Below are 16,123 nucleotides of genomic sequence, written 5' to 3' on the forward strand. Positions count from 1 at the left end.
TCACCTAAAATAAGGAATCTGGAAAGTGCTTGTCCTGGGTCATTAACTGTGTGATCTTAGGGAATGCTTTCAGACATGAATTTCGTCAAGAATTAAATTAGTCAGTATGTATACCGTAAGTTACAAACAGGCTGGGACAAGGTAAGAAGCTGGGCTATGCGGAAGTGGAGGAGACTAACACAAAAGCACTACATAGGGGTTGTTCTATTTTCCCACACGCACACAGATGTTTGTAGACTTAAGGCTTTGGTTAGTTGCCGGAAGCAAGACATGATGCAGCTATATAGTTTGTGGGCTATTAGCAGTGATAAAGCTAACTGCTGGGGGAACTGTTTGAACAGTACAGGAAACTTCCAAGGAGGTACTTTAAGAACTTCCTCACTACTTTCTTCAAGCTGTCCTGGTGTTGTGAAATACAGAAGTGTAGTATGTTTACATATACTTACATCAGATTCAGGTCAGTTTCCATTTCTGATTTAAACATGTTTTAATAACTGATTTTTAGAGGCATTACAAATAAACACCCTCAAGTCTTACGATATTTAAACACATTCACTGAGGTTGAGGTGGTGACCCCTGCCTTCAGAACTTGCTGAGAAAGTTTAACAGGGCCAGGGCAGAGTGAGACAAACACAAAGCAACATCTCAGGCAGGTCAGTGACCGCAGGCCACGCTGTCCTCCTGGAGCTCACATCACCAGCTCAAGTATACACAGACGCAGGACCCTGAAGAGCTTGGGGACTAGTGCTTGTCCATGATTGCTGTCTGGCTGGCTTCAGTGGCATTCTTACTAGTGATGCAAGGTCCAGTTCTATACGTTTCATGGAGGACATTATGGTATGATATAATGTATTTTTAAAATAACAGAATATTTATTTTATTCTAAACATACAGTTGTATCTATGAAGCTAAAAACTTTCAAAGCTCTGCAATGGTGCTCAAAATCAACTCCTACACCACCCAGGAGGGCGTCGACAGATACAGAGCAGACTGCCAGAGGAATATGGGAAAGACCATCTCCCAGGCTTGCCTAACACCAACAGAAGCCAAGAGAGATGCCTTTCCTTCTGCCCTGCCTGAAGACTGGGGAACAGGTGCCATGTTTCAAGCTCCCAGCATATACTCTGGTACAGAAGCTGAGGAAAGTCACAGACGTCTATCATACGACACTTAGCCTTCGTCATTTTATAAAAATGCAAAGACTTACTGAACAGCACTGCATCAGCCATTCCCTTCCATGGAGCTGTATGGTAAATTATGATAAAAGTTTTTCAAAATTTAGTATAGATTAATTTTTCCAGTAAAACACATAATCAAAAATTCAATCATTTAAAAACTTAATTTTAAAAAGTAATAGAAAATTAAATTCAGAGAAAGGTTTCACAATGGAAAATACTGTCTAGTAGCCAAAAATAGAATTATTGCTACAATGTCTTTTTTTTCATATATTTATTAAGTATACAGTATTCTGCCTGCATGCATACCTGCAGACCAGAAGAGGGCACCAGATCTCATTACAGATGGTTGTGGGCTACCATGTGGTTGCTGGGAAGTGAACTCAGGACCTTTGGAAGAGCAGCAGTGCTCTTAACCACTGAGCCATCTTTCCAGCCCTTGTTACAATGTATTTAGGAACCTAAAAAAGGGCTTAGGTGTGGCTCTAAGGTAAGAGGACTTGGCCAGCACAAAGGCCTCAATTCTCAGTACTGAGGGGAAAAGGATAATGTAATTTATGTTTCCAAAATGAAAGCTTAATGCGCACTGTTGCTAAGGAGACAAACTGTCCCAGCTTTGCAAACACCTCAAATATTTATCTGCAATATTCCCTTTCCACACCTGGCCTCTCTCACCCTCTGCCACCTCCTCCACTCTGCCAAAGGCAGCTTTGGATTCATGACTGACTTAGGAAGTTTACTTTTAGGACTTCTAATATTTACTAACAAAGTATTGAAAAAAAATTATTACTATTAAAATGGGCACTGTACTTATAAGGTTTAATTTGTTCCCCTAAAGACTGTAGAACTCTAGAAGCCCACAGTGAAATCTTTAAATCTTTAAATACCTCCAGTGTTACAGAATATTATTTTAAGATGTCTTACATTTGTTTATGCTGTGGAAGATTTAATGATACAAAGATGTGCTGCAGTCTTTTCTGTTGCATTTGTCCAACTCTGTGAAGCAGTGTTAGTTTGCCTGTCTAAAACACCTGGTGGTCTAATAAAGAGCTGAACAGCCAATACTGAGGGAGGAGAAAGGATAGGCTAGGCGGGGTTGGGAGGCAGAGAGAATAAATAGAAGGAGAAAGCACAAGAGAGATCAAGGAACACAAAAGAAGGGGCCAGCCAGCCGGTCACAGAGTAAGAGCGACAGTCAGGTTACAGAAGTAAGAAAAGGAAAAGGCCCAGAGGCAAAAGATCGATGGGATAATTTCAGAAAAGTCGGTTAGAAATAAGCCAAGCTAAGGACAGGCATTTATAACAAGCAATAAGACTCCATGTATGACTTCTTTGGAAGGTGGGTGGTGGGTCCCCAAAAAAGTCAAAAGAGTAAAACAGTCAACAACACTCCAGTCTTCCTAGAGAAACATTCTTCCCACCAGGAGCTATCTAAGTCTTACACTCAGCAGAACCATGGCCTTCTGGAGCTACAAGACAGAAAGGCTGGCCCCTGCAGAGGTGTCTCAACCTTGTTCCCTCAGCCCTCTCGTCCCTAGCAGCTCAGACTCATAGGAGGACCAGTGTGAAGAGGTCAAGTTCAGTGCCAGTTTCCAACAATCTATCTACCATTCACCCAGCATCATGTTGGGGAATGAATGAGGAGAAAGAGTCACACTCAGTATAGAAAATCCTGAGGGGGTAGCCAGACACAAACAAACCTAGCCTGAAAGACATACACAATGTGATTGTGACCAATGTTCAAAGTCAACATAAAGTTGAATTTATTCAAGAATTCTGAAAAGGAACAAACTACTTCTGAAATCTATTATTAAGATTTGAAAGCAAAAGTGCCTCCATCTGCATTACACTGGAAACTCGTGAGGACAGCTTCTCATACAACATTAGTGCACGATACAAAGCACTGCATCCTAGAACTGGAGGTGCTTCAGCAGGAAAGGGGCTGCACAGAAAACCTGAGGCCTTAAAGTTCTACCCCACCCCAGTGTGGTCAGAGAGTAAACAAAACCATCTTGGTTTGCTTTTCTAGTCAAATGGTAAAGATCCAGCAAGCAGAGCTTCTGCCAAGTCTGCTATTATTACTTCCCGCTGAGTCTCTGAGACAGAGTCTCACTCTATAGTTCAAGCTGACCTGAAACTCACCACATAAGCCTAGACTGACTCTGAACTATCAATCCTCCTACCTTTACTTTCAAGTGCTAAGAAACAGGCACACATCACTACACCTAGCTGTTCTAGTTTTTTACATTTATTATATTAAGAACCATTTTTATTAATTCTTTTGAGAATTTCATATAATGTATTTTGAACATATTCAACCCCTCTCCTCCCTTCCCATTTAAATGAGTTTCCTTCTCCCGCAACAGCCTACACTGGGTCCAGTTTATGTTGTCCAACCAGTCTTAGGAGTAGGGTTTCCTAATATTAATTTCTCAGACGACTGACATACTGTTTGTCAAACAAAATGATAATACAAATGATGGGGGAGTGTCATATATCAATCTGTTGATTTCATTGGTTAAGCAATAAAGAAACTGCTAGGCCCATTTGATAGGCCCACCCTTAGGTGGGAGGAGTAAACAGAACAGAATGCCGGGAGGAAGAGGAAGTGAGGTCAGACTCGACAGCTCTCCGCTCGGGAGCAGACGCTTCAGAGAGAGACGCCATGCCCAGCTCCCAGGCAGACGCACACTATGAAGCTCCGACCCAGGATGGACAGAGGCTGGAATCTTCCCGGTAAGCGCACCTAGGGGCGCTACACAGATGATAAGAAATGGGCTAAATTAATATGTGAGAATTAGCCTAGAAGAGAATGGGCCAAGCGGTGTTTAAAAGAATACAGTGTCTGTGTAATTATTTCGGGTAAAGCTAGCCAGGCAGGCAGCTGGGGTGTTTGGGGACGCAGCCCCGCCGCCGCCCTTATTACTACATACAAAGATATAATCACAGGCACTGCTTTGAAACTGTGAGTAGATGGCTTTAAGGCTCGGTCTTTTTTGGCCAGTAAGCTGTCTCAGCAAGCAAGCACCTGCCCCTAGCCTGCTCCCAGGACCCATATGATGGAAGAAGGGCCCAATCAAGTTGTTCTCTGACTTCATGTGTACTGTGGTACATGTTCAACTACACAAATACACATAATATTCTTACATGTAAAAAAATCTAATTCATTAAAGAATTCCTCATTTAATTTTTACTCTCTGTATTCTGAATCTATCCATTCTATTGTTTAAAACAAAAACAAAACCTTTTTACCGAAGTTCTTACTTGACGACCTTACACGCATCAGCTATACTTACACATGCATGTACACAAGCACACATATATTTAAATATCTGCTCTTTATTTCTTGAGACAGGACTCAGTACTGTAGCCCTAATGGCCATGCTTCTGTCTCCAGAGGGCTGAGATTACAGAAGTACATGGTCACACTGCGATTACATACGGATAATTCAGAAGTGTACTCCCAGTATTAACAAGGGCTTTGAGCCTCTGAATGAACAGCTGCCCACAGCCTGCCTCACAGTTCCAGAGCTGTGGAAAACAGTTCCCTAGGCTTTCTTGCTTTAGCTCGACTCCTGAATCACACACTTGCATGCACACTTTGCACCTCTTAAAGCATGGATGAGGTTTCTGCAGTTGCATATGATTTGGGAAATGGCACTCACCCGCCACTGGCATTTTGGTGGGCATAACCCCAACCACTACATGCAACTAGGTATCCTGATTAAGCTATTAAGAATGTTCTGGAAATTGAAAACTTACTGCATGCAGAGGGCAAAGCAAAAAGGCAGAGGAAGGGAGTGAAAGGATTACCTATCTAAGGCTGGAAAAGGCAATGCTGAGATCCATACTGATTACAAAAGCAGTTCAGAAATAAGGTCAGAGAAGAAAAGGGAAAAGGGATTTCCAAGTGACTGAAGAGACATTCTGGACTCAAGAAGCACAATAACGAAACAAGCCCACTAGACTCTCAGTTCCCCTCAAGTTAGAAAGCACTTGAAGGCTAAAGTCTGGCCCCACCAAGGCTATGTCACACGACACAGAGGGAAACCACGTCTCTCAGTATGCACTGGTTTTATACACTAATTTACTCAAAATGTTTTAAGTTAAAGACCTAAGAATTACTAAGGTTATAAAAACTCAGTACTGTAAAACATGCGTGGAACTTAAATATTCAAAAAAGCCAATTCAATGAATCTTAAAAACACAAAGCAAAGTTAATATCCTTAGACAGTCTCAAGGTATCCCGCCTCTCCAGTTAGACTGTGAGTTCAAACAGTCACTTTCACTATGCAAACGTTCCAAAAGTACTTACTGGACAATGGAACATCTTTTCATTGAACAATGCATGAAGAACAATTAATAGAAGAAAGAGTTTTGCCTTTGGAATCACTACAACTAAAAAGCCAGTTAACAGAGAAAATCTTATAAAAAGGGCTTTCTTTTAGAAGTTTTAACTTAGGACAATGTCTGTGCATCAGACTCCTCACAGGATGGATGGACCTCTGAGAACGAAAATTAAATCACTGTGCCTCATTCCAATACACGCTTTTCAGCTAGCTGAAACTGAGATTGTTTTGGTTTTGCGCAGTGTGCTTTCCCACACACTTGTGCACCTTGTCTCTTGTTTTCATTGCTGAGGACAACCCGGCCTCAGTGCACGCTAGTCCAGTGCTCCACCACTCGACTATGTCCCCAGCCTATTCACTGATGGTTTAGACACGATCACACTCAATTGCCTGGGCTGGCCTTCAAGTGCAGTCCTCCTTCACCCTCTCAAGGAGCTCAGACAGGCCTGTGCGACTAGGTCTGGTCTCACATCTGTTAACATGACAGTAACGTTTAAAAAGAAAGCTTAGAACCCAGGCTAGCAGGAGGCCCGTCTACGCACAGGCTGCTTTTCTCTTCTGCTCTCATGCATGTTACCTTGTCACCAGACTTCTGCCCGCTTGTCTTCTTCTTACCTTGTCCTTTATACCTTGGTATCTGAGCATGAGAATAAAATGACATTTTACCATAAAATATAAATCTTTAAAAATAAACTAACTCATTAGCAAACTAATAAAGATTCCTATTAGACAGTATCTGTAAATGGACAAGCTAACACATTCCTCTCCAAAGCCGGCTGCTTTTGAAGGCATGTTTCCAACAGGTCAGCTTCCTTCCGTATGTGCAGCCTGTCTCCTTCCACACTGCACTCAATTCCCTTGCACACTGGCCTGGAATCCCAAGCAGCTTGCAGAGGGCTTGTCTAGCTTGACTTGACCTTCCTCGGGAGCACACAAAGCTGGTTCCTAAACGCTGAGTCTAATCCTTAGCTACAACTTGCTAGTGTCCCTCACACTTGCACTTTCACCCTGCTGGCTCACAGAGTGGATGAGGACTCAACAAGGAGAGCTGGAGAACGTAGGTATATAATGGAACTGACAAAGTGACAAAGCGAGGATGTACTGTAAACAGATCCCAGGCCCCACCAGCTAGCAAGGATCTCAGGTATTTCACAAGGGGCTACTCCAACCCCAGCTCGTGACACGGGACTACACTGAAATGAAAGGTGGCAGACATGTAATACCCCAAGCCCAGGAGACACAGGCCATTACACACTAGCCTATGAGACTGTTCTTCTCTAAGAATTCACAGCAACATTTCTTAAGACTGAAACACTCAGTGTCATCATCACAATGCTAGAATAGAGCATGCAGTAACAGATTTTATTATGGTTTCTCTTGAGGATATACCTTACATGGAATGTCAGTACCACTGCTAAAAATAATCTATGAGGAAGTGAATTTTCCAAGCAGCTCAATGCCTCAAGTATTGATAAGTATATTAATAATACTGGTTTGTTTTCTTTTTTAATAATTTTATTTTATTTTATGTGCATTGGTGTGAGGGTGTCAGATCCCAGGGAACTGGAGTTATATTATAGACAGCTGTGAGCTGCCTTTGGGTGCTGAGAATTGAACCTGGGTCCTCTGAAGAGCAGCCAGTGCTCTTAACCACTGAGTCATCCCTGCAGACCCTATGTGTTTTTTCTAACATCAGACATTTTCATGGAATACATTTTTCCACAGGCATTTCCCTCATCATCTGACGGAATCTGTCAAATGTACTCATGGCCTGCTCTGTCATCAGGGCTACAGCCTTCCATTAGCATCAAGAGAAGAAAAATGTTTTAAATTCTCCTCATCTGAAAAGGCCTGGCCATCTCAGAGAGCCACACTAGCAGAATAACCCTGCTCGCTAGAAACATCAAATTTCTTTGGCTTTCAAAGCTTAAAAAGGAACAAATCATCAAAGAACAAGTCACAAATAGCAGTGTTCTCTGCCTAGACACTTAGCAACAAAGTACTCAGCAGTATAGTCACATGCTCCAAAGGTCACCTGATTTAAGATACACGTTTTATCTATAAATTCATGTTCCACCCTGAAACCACATGAAGTCTTGTGTTTGGATGGACTCGATGCCGTCTTTCTATCCCGATGGAAGAGTCACAGAGTGCAATGCTGAACTCTGATGAACTGCAGCACTAGCCGACCCACCCTCCCAAAAATCCTGATTATGTTGAAATCCCAGTCCCTAAGGTAATGACTGTACTAAGTGGGGCCCTTGGAGAGTAATTAAGTCAAAAGAAGGAGCACCGTGCATGGGCTTAAGGACTTTACTGCGCTCTCCTCCCTTCCCACTACACAAGGATCCAGAAGGTACCAGGAACTGGGCCCACACCGGACACCACAGCTGCCCCTGCCTCCCTCTGTGAGAACTCAGTCCTGCTGTTCATAAGCAGTCAGGAGTGTTTTATGACAGCCGTTTGGATAGACTAAGATAGGACCCAACCCCATTATTTCACAGGACAAACTAGAACCAATCAGGATGTCCTCTAACCAGTCATGGGACACCATCACTTTTTCATTCAATCTTCTACTACTAAACATATTCAAATGTTCAACTCAATGTTTTTCTTCTTCATGTAGCGTTCCTGAAATCAGGTCTTATGTTTAATACCATGCGTGCATGATACATGCGCGTGCACACACACACACATACACACAACCATAGTACACTTTCCTATAAATCTTGCCAAAAATAGTTCTTTAATATTTAAGTACTACCATGATTCCAAATCTGGTCATCTAAAAGCCTGCAAAACTCAACTACAGCCTTTTATATTCTGGAACCTCATGCTCTCCAGCTCAGAGTTTATGCAAAGTACGGAAAGTCTTTTTACTAATGCAATATAAAAATATTCCAAGAATCAATGTTCTCTAATATACAAAGCGCAAAATATTACCAATGACACAAAAGAAGTAACTTTTAAAAAGTACGTAATCAAAAGAGGGAATTACCTTTAAGAAACTTTAAATGACTTGTTACAAAAGAAAATTTATAGGTAATAGGTAAGAAGAATGAGCAGAGCCCTAGGTGTCTGCCACAGCGCCTGCCTGCTTCTCTGTCCAGCATAGACTCACCTTACTTGGGGTGGAGTTGACACTTGTTTTTCCTTCAGGTGACTTTGAAGGAGGATGTCCATCGGACAGATCCAATGCACCCTAAAAAAAAAAATCAGTTTGAATTGAAAATAAAACGTGATTATGCCAATGATACCGCAATATTATTTTAGCATTTAAGAACACTATGTTGACATTTCTTCACAAACACCTTGACGAACTTTCTTCTAATTAGAATATACATTTAGCACCCAGATTCAAATTACCTGCAAAGTATTTCCCTTAGCCACCCGATCTGCAGGATGGGTGCCCAGTCCATCTTTTCATCACTTCTGAAGGCCCATCCCCTTCTTTCTCAACTAACAATGGCTGGGATCCTCAAAGGTCCATTTTTCCTTCCCTGCTTAGATTAGCATCCCTGTTTCATTTTATGTCAGCCAAAAACAATCCAATTACTCATGAACCCCTACCCAGGGCTGGTGACATGAGTAACCTGACCAATGGCAGACCAGTCTTCCACAGGAATTAACAATAAATTAACAACTCTCAGGGCAATGCTTTCCATGTTGAATGCCATCTTTACTATCCCATTGCCTCATTTTATAAACGAGGCCACCGAGAGGCAATGTAACATGGCCAAGGCCAACAGCTGGTCAGTGAGGAGTGATGATTTGTTTCTAGTCGGGCCCCTGAATGTAACATTTTGAGGACCAACAGCCAAAACAGGCACACAATTGTATCTGCATATTATAATGTTCATTAAACTATATATATACCATCTCAGCCCATTATGTTTTGTTTTAAAGAACAGCTTCTTTTCATGCAAACATCAATTTATCATGCATGGACTAATCTTCATGACTTAGGGAAAGGGCAGTACAGGTACTTACTTCCCCACTGGTAGGTCCTTTCTCTTTCTGTTGGCAGCGTCTAATCACTTCTAATAATAAGGGTCCACCCACGGTACCTTCTGCTTCAATGATTCCTAAATCTCGGGCTAAGTTCTCCCGACCTTCAAGACCTTGAAGCTAGAAAAGAAGTAAGATTCAGGTGCAGAAAATATAGCGGAAGCAGTCAGGTGGGAAAGGGAGCATTTTAGGAACTTAAAGACATCTCTAAATTCAAAGAGGCTGTGCAGCAAATGAAGTCTGGCCGTTTTGTAGAGCAGCCGTGTCTAAGGCCTCTCCTGACAGCTGTTGGATGACATCTTAGAATCAACCTACAGGAGCATTCCTTTCTTACTTATCAGCTTCAAGTTACACAAAGCAACTCAGATGGCTTCTAGAAAAACAATAAAACAATCTAACAAACAAACAAATAACCTAAATGTAAGCAACCATGAAGTGTGAGACTCACTGACTTTCAACTTAGTATTCCCTCCGCAGAGATTTCACAGGATAGATGTAAAATCACTTTTCTTACTGTGCTAGTTTCAGGATGGAAAACAGCCAAGGTGAAGTCAAGGTTAAAAAACTGAAGAAATTCTGCCACGAGACTAGCCACTAAACGACCTGTGGAGACCAAGAGAAAGACTCGTGAACAAAGTCTGAAGGACTCCATCTTCTCTGTGACCTGAAGCATTCCCCGGGAAGGATGAAGTTTCTAAGTTCTCTACAGACACACATTTCTTCTCGGAATAATTCACTGAAGTACAAAAATCCTGATCTTCCCAGTTTTGTTTTGTTTTTCTTTCTCCCATTTAGGATCATCAATTTGTAACTTTAAGGCAATGTAATATTTAAAAAGTAGATTTCAGTGTTTCACTTTCTATATACTAAGTGGTATATATTCATGGTGGTATATATATATGAAAACTCAACTTCGGGCAGGAAGGTCACTGATGGTTAGAGGCTAGCATGGGTCACAGAGGGAGACTATTTTTCTTCCAAATATCGGCAGAATTTTAAAACTCAGAGGCAGGTAAACACACATAACAATAACATCTTACCGTCTTTTGTATTTAAAAACTTTTTCAAGCTCTCATTGACCAAAGGAGTTTTGTTCTGTTAAAAAATAAAAGAAATATTTTAAGTGTTCTATGTTTACCCTAAAATAACTAAAAAGCATACATTGAAGCTCTCTTTTCCCCATAGCAAAAGTTTCCTATTAGCTAGTAAGCAAACGAGAAGTGGAAAGTCCACCCTCGAGAGTGGAGAGGAGGCCAGGCTGAGTGCCAACAGCTGTACTTAGTTATTCTGGCAACAATATAAAGAATCTATACATTGCCATTCACAGAAATCATGGTTTAGGAGATCCATTTTACAACTGTACTTATGGTAATACTTGCTTTATGCTATTTAATAACTTTTCGAGTTGATAAAACCAAACCGTACATGCAGACAGTTATTTCCAAGCTTTTAAACCATTTTTCATATTGCTGGAGATTAGATTCAAGACCTGGTACAAGACAGGCAAGTACTCTACCCTTGACTATATCGCCAGCCTTCAACATAACTGCTTTTGAAATAGTTTGTCTACAAATATTTCTGTGGTATAACTTTAACTCTATATTTCAATATGATAAATTTAAAATGTATCATCTTATATATCTACCACTTGCAACATATACATTTGTAAATCCAAATTAATCAGTAGTAAATGAGATGACTTTGTGGTCATAGGCCAACTTAGTTTTTTTTTCTTTTATTACAGATCTGACAAATGTAGTAAAAACATTTCTTACAAATTAAGCGAGCCTGTGGTGACTGTTCAGAGCAAGGCTAATGTAGACATGATGGGCTTCCTTAAGGAGCCTCATATCTTGCTGATGGAGAAAAAAGGGCACCAATACTTTGGCAAACAGTTTAGAGGGTTGTTTTTTAGGTTAACATTCTCCTCAGCATGTGGCTAATCACTCTATTCTTGGGTATTTCTCAAGATAACCCAGACCCCAGCAAAGACCTGGACATGACCGTTCACAGCAGCCGCATCTACAAGCAAAAAATAGAACCCGAAGATGGTGTCAAAGGGTAGAAGGCTACACAAATTATGAGTATCCACTCAGTGACTAATGGAATGACCTACAATTCCTGAATCAGTATTAAATGGGGTAATAAATACACTACTGCATTATGCTGAATAAAAGATCCCAGACAAAAACGTACATAAGTCGTTCTACATGGTCCCATTAGTGTGGCTTTGAACATGGTTATGAGGTTGAGGAAGGCAGCGGATAAAGACATAACGTTTAAGGGATTGTAGTTCCATTCTCTGTCTTGGCTATTCAGTTCACATCCTGTAAATGTTTATCAAATCTGACATTTTAAAGTGTGAGTTTACAGGAACAATTATACCCCGTTAAAATGAAAGCAGGAGAAAAACCACACAAGTCCATGGTTTAGAGAATTCATGACACTTACTGAACTCAACTGGTCAAAGAAAAAGGAAAAACAAAATCAGGTATGTTCTACAACAGTGAAGACAGACTGGAGAGCAATGATGAGGGGCACAGAGCGAAGAGTAGGAAGGACCACTCTGGAAAAGCTTAACTCAGCCCAAGGAAGGCAGGCGGCAGAGCATACCGTCCCTCAGACACTGCCAGGAGCCTGGAGAATGGGGAATGTCAGTCTCCTAGGCAATCCTAGGCAATCCGGAGTACAGGTCTGCAGCTCAGGAGGGGAGAAGAAAGTTACTAGTGGTGTCAAGGTCACCATGGGAGCTGCGGGAGGACTAAGAGACAGGACATCAACACTGAAATGGGCTGCAGAGAGAAGAGATCTTGCTAAAGAAACCGAAGAGTGGGCAAAAGAAAAACAGAATAAAAAAAGGATCCCAAATTCAAGAGTTCAAAAAAACAAAAGAGGAATTAATGTCAGACGCTGCAATGATCAGGTAGCAGGAAAGAACTAAAGTTTACACGGCAGGAGGAGTCTTTTTGACTATAGCAAGAGCGATTTCTCAGGTATAGTGGTAGTATATTTACATTTTTAATGGTGTTTAAAAATCATGAGATATATTCTTTCAAAACTTGGTGGTTAAAGAAATGGGGAAAAAATGAGTAAAAGAAAACTATTTTAAGGGCAATTTAACATTCTTATGCTCAAAAGAGCCAGGAGAAAAGATGGCAAAGACATAGTGACTAAGCAGATGAGAATACATGAAAGACAAAACCAGACCAATTAAATTTAGAAAGACAGAACCTTTTCTCCTAAAACATGACAGCTGGGGTCAGACACACGGACACGGGTGACCTCCCCTGGACTACAGATGAAGACAGCAGCTGGGGTCAGACACACGGACACAGGTGACCTCCCCTGGACTACAGATGAAGACAGCAGCTGGGGTCAGACACACGGACACAGGTGACCTCCCCTGGACTACAGATGAAGACAGCAGCTGGGGTCAGACACACGGACACAGGTGACCTCCCCTGGACTACAGATGAAGACAGCAGCTGGGGTCAGACACACGGACACAGGTGACCTCCCTGGACTACAGATGAAGACAGCAGCTGGGGTCAGACACACGGACACAGGTGACCTCCCCTGGACTACAGACAGAAAACAGCAGCTGGGGTCAGACACACGGACACAGGTGACCTCCCCTGGACTACAGATGAAGACAGCAGCTGGGGTCAGACACACGGACACGGGTGACCTCCCCTGGACTACAGATGAAGACAGCAGCTGGGGTCAGACACACGGACACAGGTGACCTCCCCTGGACTACAGACAGAAAACAGCAGCTGGGGTCAGACACACGGACACAGGTGACCTCCCCTGGACTACAGATGAAGACAGCAGCTGGGGTCAGACACACGGACACAGGTGACCTCCCCTAGACTACAGATGAAGACAGCAGCTGGGGTCAGACACATGGACACAGGTGACCTCCCTGAACTACAGACAGAAGACAGCAGCTGGGGTCAGACACACGGACACAGGTGACCTCCCCTGGACTACAGATGAAGACAGCAGCTGGGGTCAGACACACGGACACAGGTGACCTCCCCTGGACTGACAAACTCAGGACACAGCACCAGGGCACAGAGTTAGTAACGTCCATTCTTTCTGAGAGGGAAAGACAGGCCATCTGAACGAGCAAAGGGACAGATGAGGAAGCTAAAGTGAAGGTGACCAGATGGGAGGCCTAGTACCCGCAACTCCAGCTTCAGAGGGGTCACAGAGTTAGCAAGTTTTCTCTGACAACACTTAAGCAGAAACAGTAGGAAATGTTTGCTGGCTCAAATGATCACCACTGTGTAACTAGAAAGCAAAGAAATATGGGCTTCTGAGGGGCGGACAATGGGATGGAGACTAGTCAAGAATCAACAGGAAAGATGATGCAGAGACAGACAAGCAAGAGGCTGAGGAAGTTAAAGAGATTCAGGACGGTTGCTGAAACTTGGGGTAAACAGAAAAGTCATGCTCCCGTTTAAACACACAGGTTTTACTAATTTTTTTTTTTTTTTGAGGATAAGTTCGGAGATGCTTTTAAGTAATTGAATGGTCAGATTTTTAACTGGCAGCTCATTGAAACGGTTTCAAGCAGAGCATCTAGCTATGGCCTGTCAGAATTACCGCGGCACTTTAAGGCCCCATGCAGAATGATAAAGAAACGGAGCAGAGGTAAAGAAGTAAAATCCTTAGCCGTTCTATCCCCAGTCAGTCATTAAAACTATTTCAAAATAGCTTTGAATCTATTAGCAATTAGGCGTTAGGAAGTACGGTCCTATCAAGGTCTGGTCTGGGGGAAACCTCTTACCTCTACTTTTTCTTGTTCTTCCAGTGCTAAAAACACAGCCGCTCTGAGTTCAGCCTTGAAGAGAAACACACACAACACACGCGTACACAGAATTATTCACGTCAGTTTCCCCACCGTCTAAATGACAAGGCCAGGAGCGAGGGCGCCCGCCGCCGGACCGGCGCGGGGAGGACACGGGCCGCTCGGCGCTCCACGCCCCCGACCCACGGTCTAGGGCCCAGGCCCCACGGCCTGCGCGCCCCGCGCCAGCCGCCCCGCGCCAGCAGCCTCCCGCGCCCGGGCAAGCCGCGCGGCCCGGTCGGCCAGCCTGCCCCGCCCCCGCCAGGCTGAAGCCCGGCCTCCCTCCCGCCGCACCTTGATGCGGTTCAGGACGCCGCTGTTCTCCAGCGTCTGCACCAGCAGGTCCCGCAGCTCCGTGTCCTCCTCCGCCACCACCGCGGCCGTCGTCGCCGCCATCTTGGTTCTCCAAGACAACCACCCAAGCCGTGCTAACGGCCAACGGCGGCCGCGCGCCCTTGCCGGCGAGCGAGCGCGCAGTCGCGACCCCGCCCCTCACGCCGGGAGGAGACCTAAGTGGGTGGGGCCTCCGGGCATCGTGATGTAGGAGGCGGGGTCTCTGCGTGTCACGACGCGAGGGGCGGGGCCTATTGAAGGCGAGGCGTCCGAGTGCAGGGCCGTTTGTGGGCGGGACCACGGAGGCGGGGCGGGGCCGGATTTACCGATGTTCTCTGCGGCTTCTTAACAGAACTGTATTAGGAACGTCATTAAATTGCATTTAATTTCCCGGTTCCGGCGAGAGGAAGAGTCCACCGGGACTGAACCTACCGGCCCAAACCTCCAACTTAGAGGGCGATAGAGAGGCAAGAGCTCTGGGTGGGAGGAGAGAAACAAGCCTCAGGGCGGGACTAAGACTCCTGGTGGGCGGGGTAAACTCTGGGGCGGGGCCTGCCCGGGACGCCCCACCTCCCGGGTGGTGGTTGCGCCCAAGAATGAGTAGCGCGCGCGTGTGTGTTCTGTTTTTGTCTCTGTGTACGTGTATACACAGAGTCCGTTTTGCTGGGCGGCAGGGAGGGCTGTCTCTGGTACTTTTTGCTCTTGTGAGTTGTTTTGAAACAGCAATAGGCCGGGAATGGAAACTCCATGCTGTGGTGTACGTGGAAGCTTTGAACTTCACAGAGATTCCGGTACCGGTTGGTAATAATTTGGATTCATTCCCAGCCGTACAGGAATGCAGATTCACATAAGTATAAAGTTAAACTCCATCAATGTAGCTTTCCAGTTTATGAGAGTTGTCTTGTTTTGTTTTCCTGCATCTTCCGAGAAAGGAGTCATTGAGAGGTTAGTTTTTAAAACTGGCCTTAAGGAGAACAGTTAGAAGTTAGAAGGGTCACAGCTAACACAAAGGACATGGTAAGAGAGCTCTGTCAGGCTTTGCCTTTCTTTCCCATTCTCTCTGTCTTGTTTAAGAACAGGAGATTACATTCCTAAAGCTAGCCACTAAGGTCTTTTCCCTTGTTTGGCCACCAAAGGTGCCCCTATCAAAGTATTGAAGTCCAGCAATCAAAGCCCCCTTTTAACAATGCCAATTAAAATTAAACACCTCATCCTAACACTGAGTTTCCCCTTATACCTTTTAAACTATCATTTTCCTATGGACCACATCTCTCTCTCCTCTGTCTCGTTTGTTCCTCCAGAGCAAATACCCTGCTCCCTTTCCCTTGTTCCTTTCCCCCTTTCCCTGTCATCTTATCCCTTATCTCTGTCCTCTGTCCCTCTGGGGTAAATAAATCTCCTTT

At 43.8% G+C, this 16,123-nt stretch overlaps 1 protein-coding gene across 5 annotated transcripts in view; it reads right to left on the minus strand.

Annotated features, from left to right (window-relative positions):
- Cep43 (centrosomal protein 43) overlaps positions 1–14,869 on the minus strand; it is a 29,518-nt gene extending 14,649 nt beyond the window's left edge. For 2 of the 5 annotated variants that reach the window (XM_075951120.1, XM_075951122.1), the window contains exons 1-6: positions 14,682–14,857; positions 14,328–14,381; positions 10,573–10,627; positions 10,047–10,135; positions 9,515–9,652; positions 8,646–8,726 (exon numbers count right to left, since the gene is read on the minus strand). In XM_075951120.1, the coding sequence (XP_075807235.1) occupies positions 8,646–8,726; positions 9,515–9,652; positions 10,047–10,135; positions 10,573–10,627; positions 14,328–14,381; positions 14,682–14,783 (519 nt within the window). In that variant the 5' untranslated portion in view covers positions 14,784–14,857. Of the gene's footprint in view, positions 1–6,101; positions 6,162–8,645; positions 8,727–9,514; positions 9,653–10,046; positions 10,136–10,572; positions 10,628–14,327; positions 14,382–14,681 lie in introns of all 5 variants that reach the window. The other 3 variants (XM_075951110.1, XM_075951124.1, XM_075951126.1) reach the window with 3 other exon arrangements.
- Positions 14,870–16,123: the final 1,254 nt, after the last annotated feature.

Source organism: Microtus pennsylvanicus, chromosome 1, assembly GCF_037038515.1.
Source record: "Microtus pennsylvanicus isolate mMicPen1 chromosome 1, mMicPen1.hap1, whole genome shotgun sequence".
Taxonomy (NCBI): domain Eukaryota; kingdom Metazoa; phylum Chordata; class Mammalia; order Rodentia; family Cricetidae; genus Microtus; species Microtus pennsylvanicus.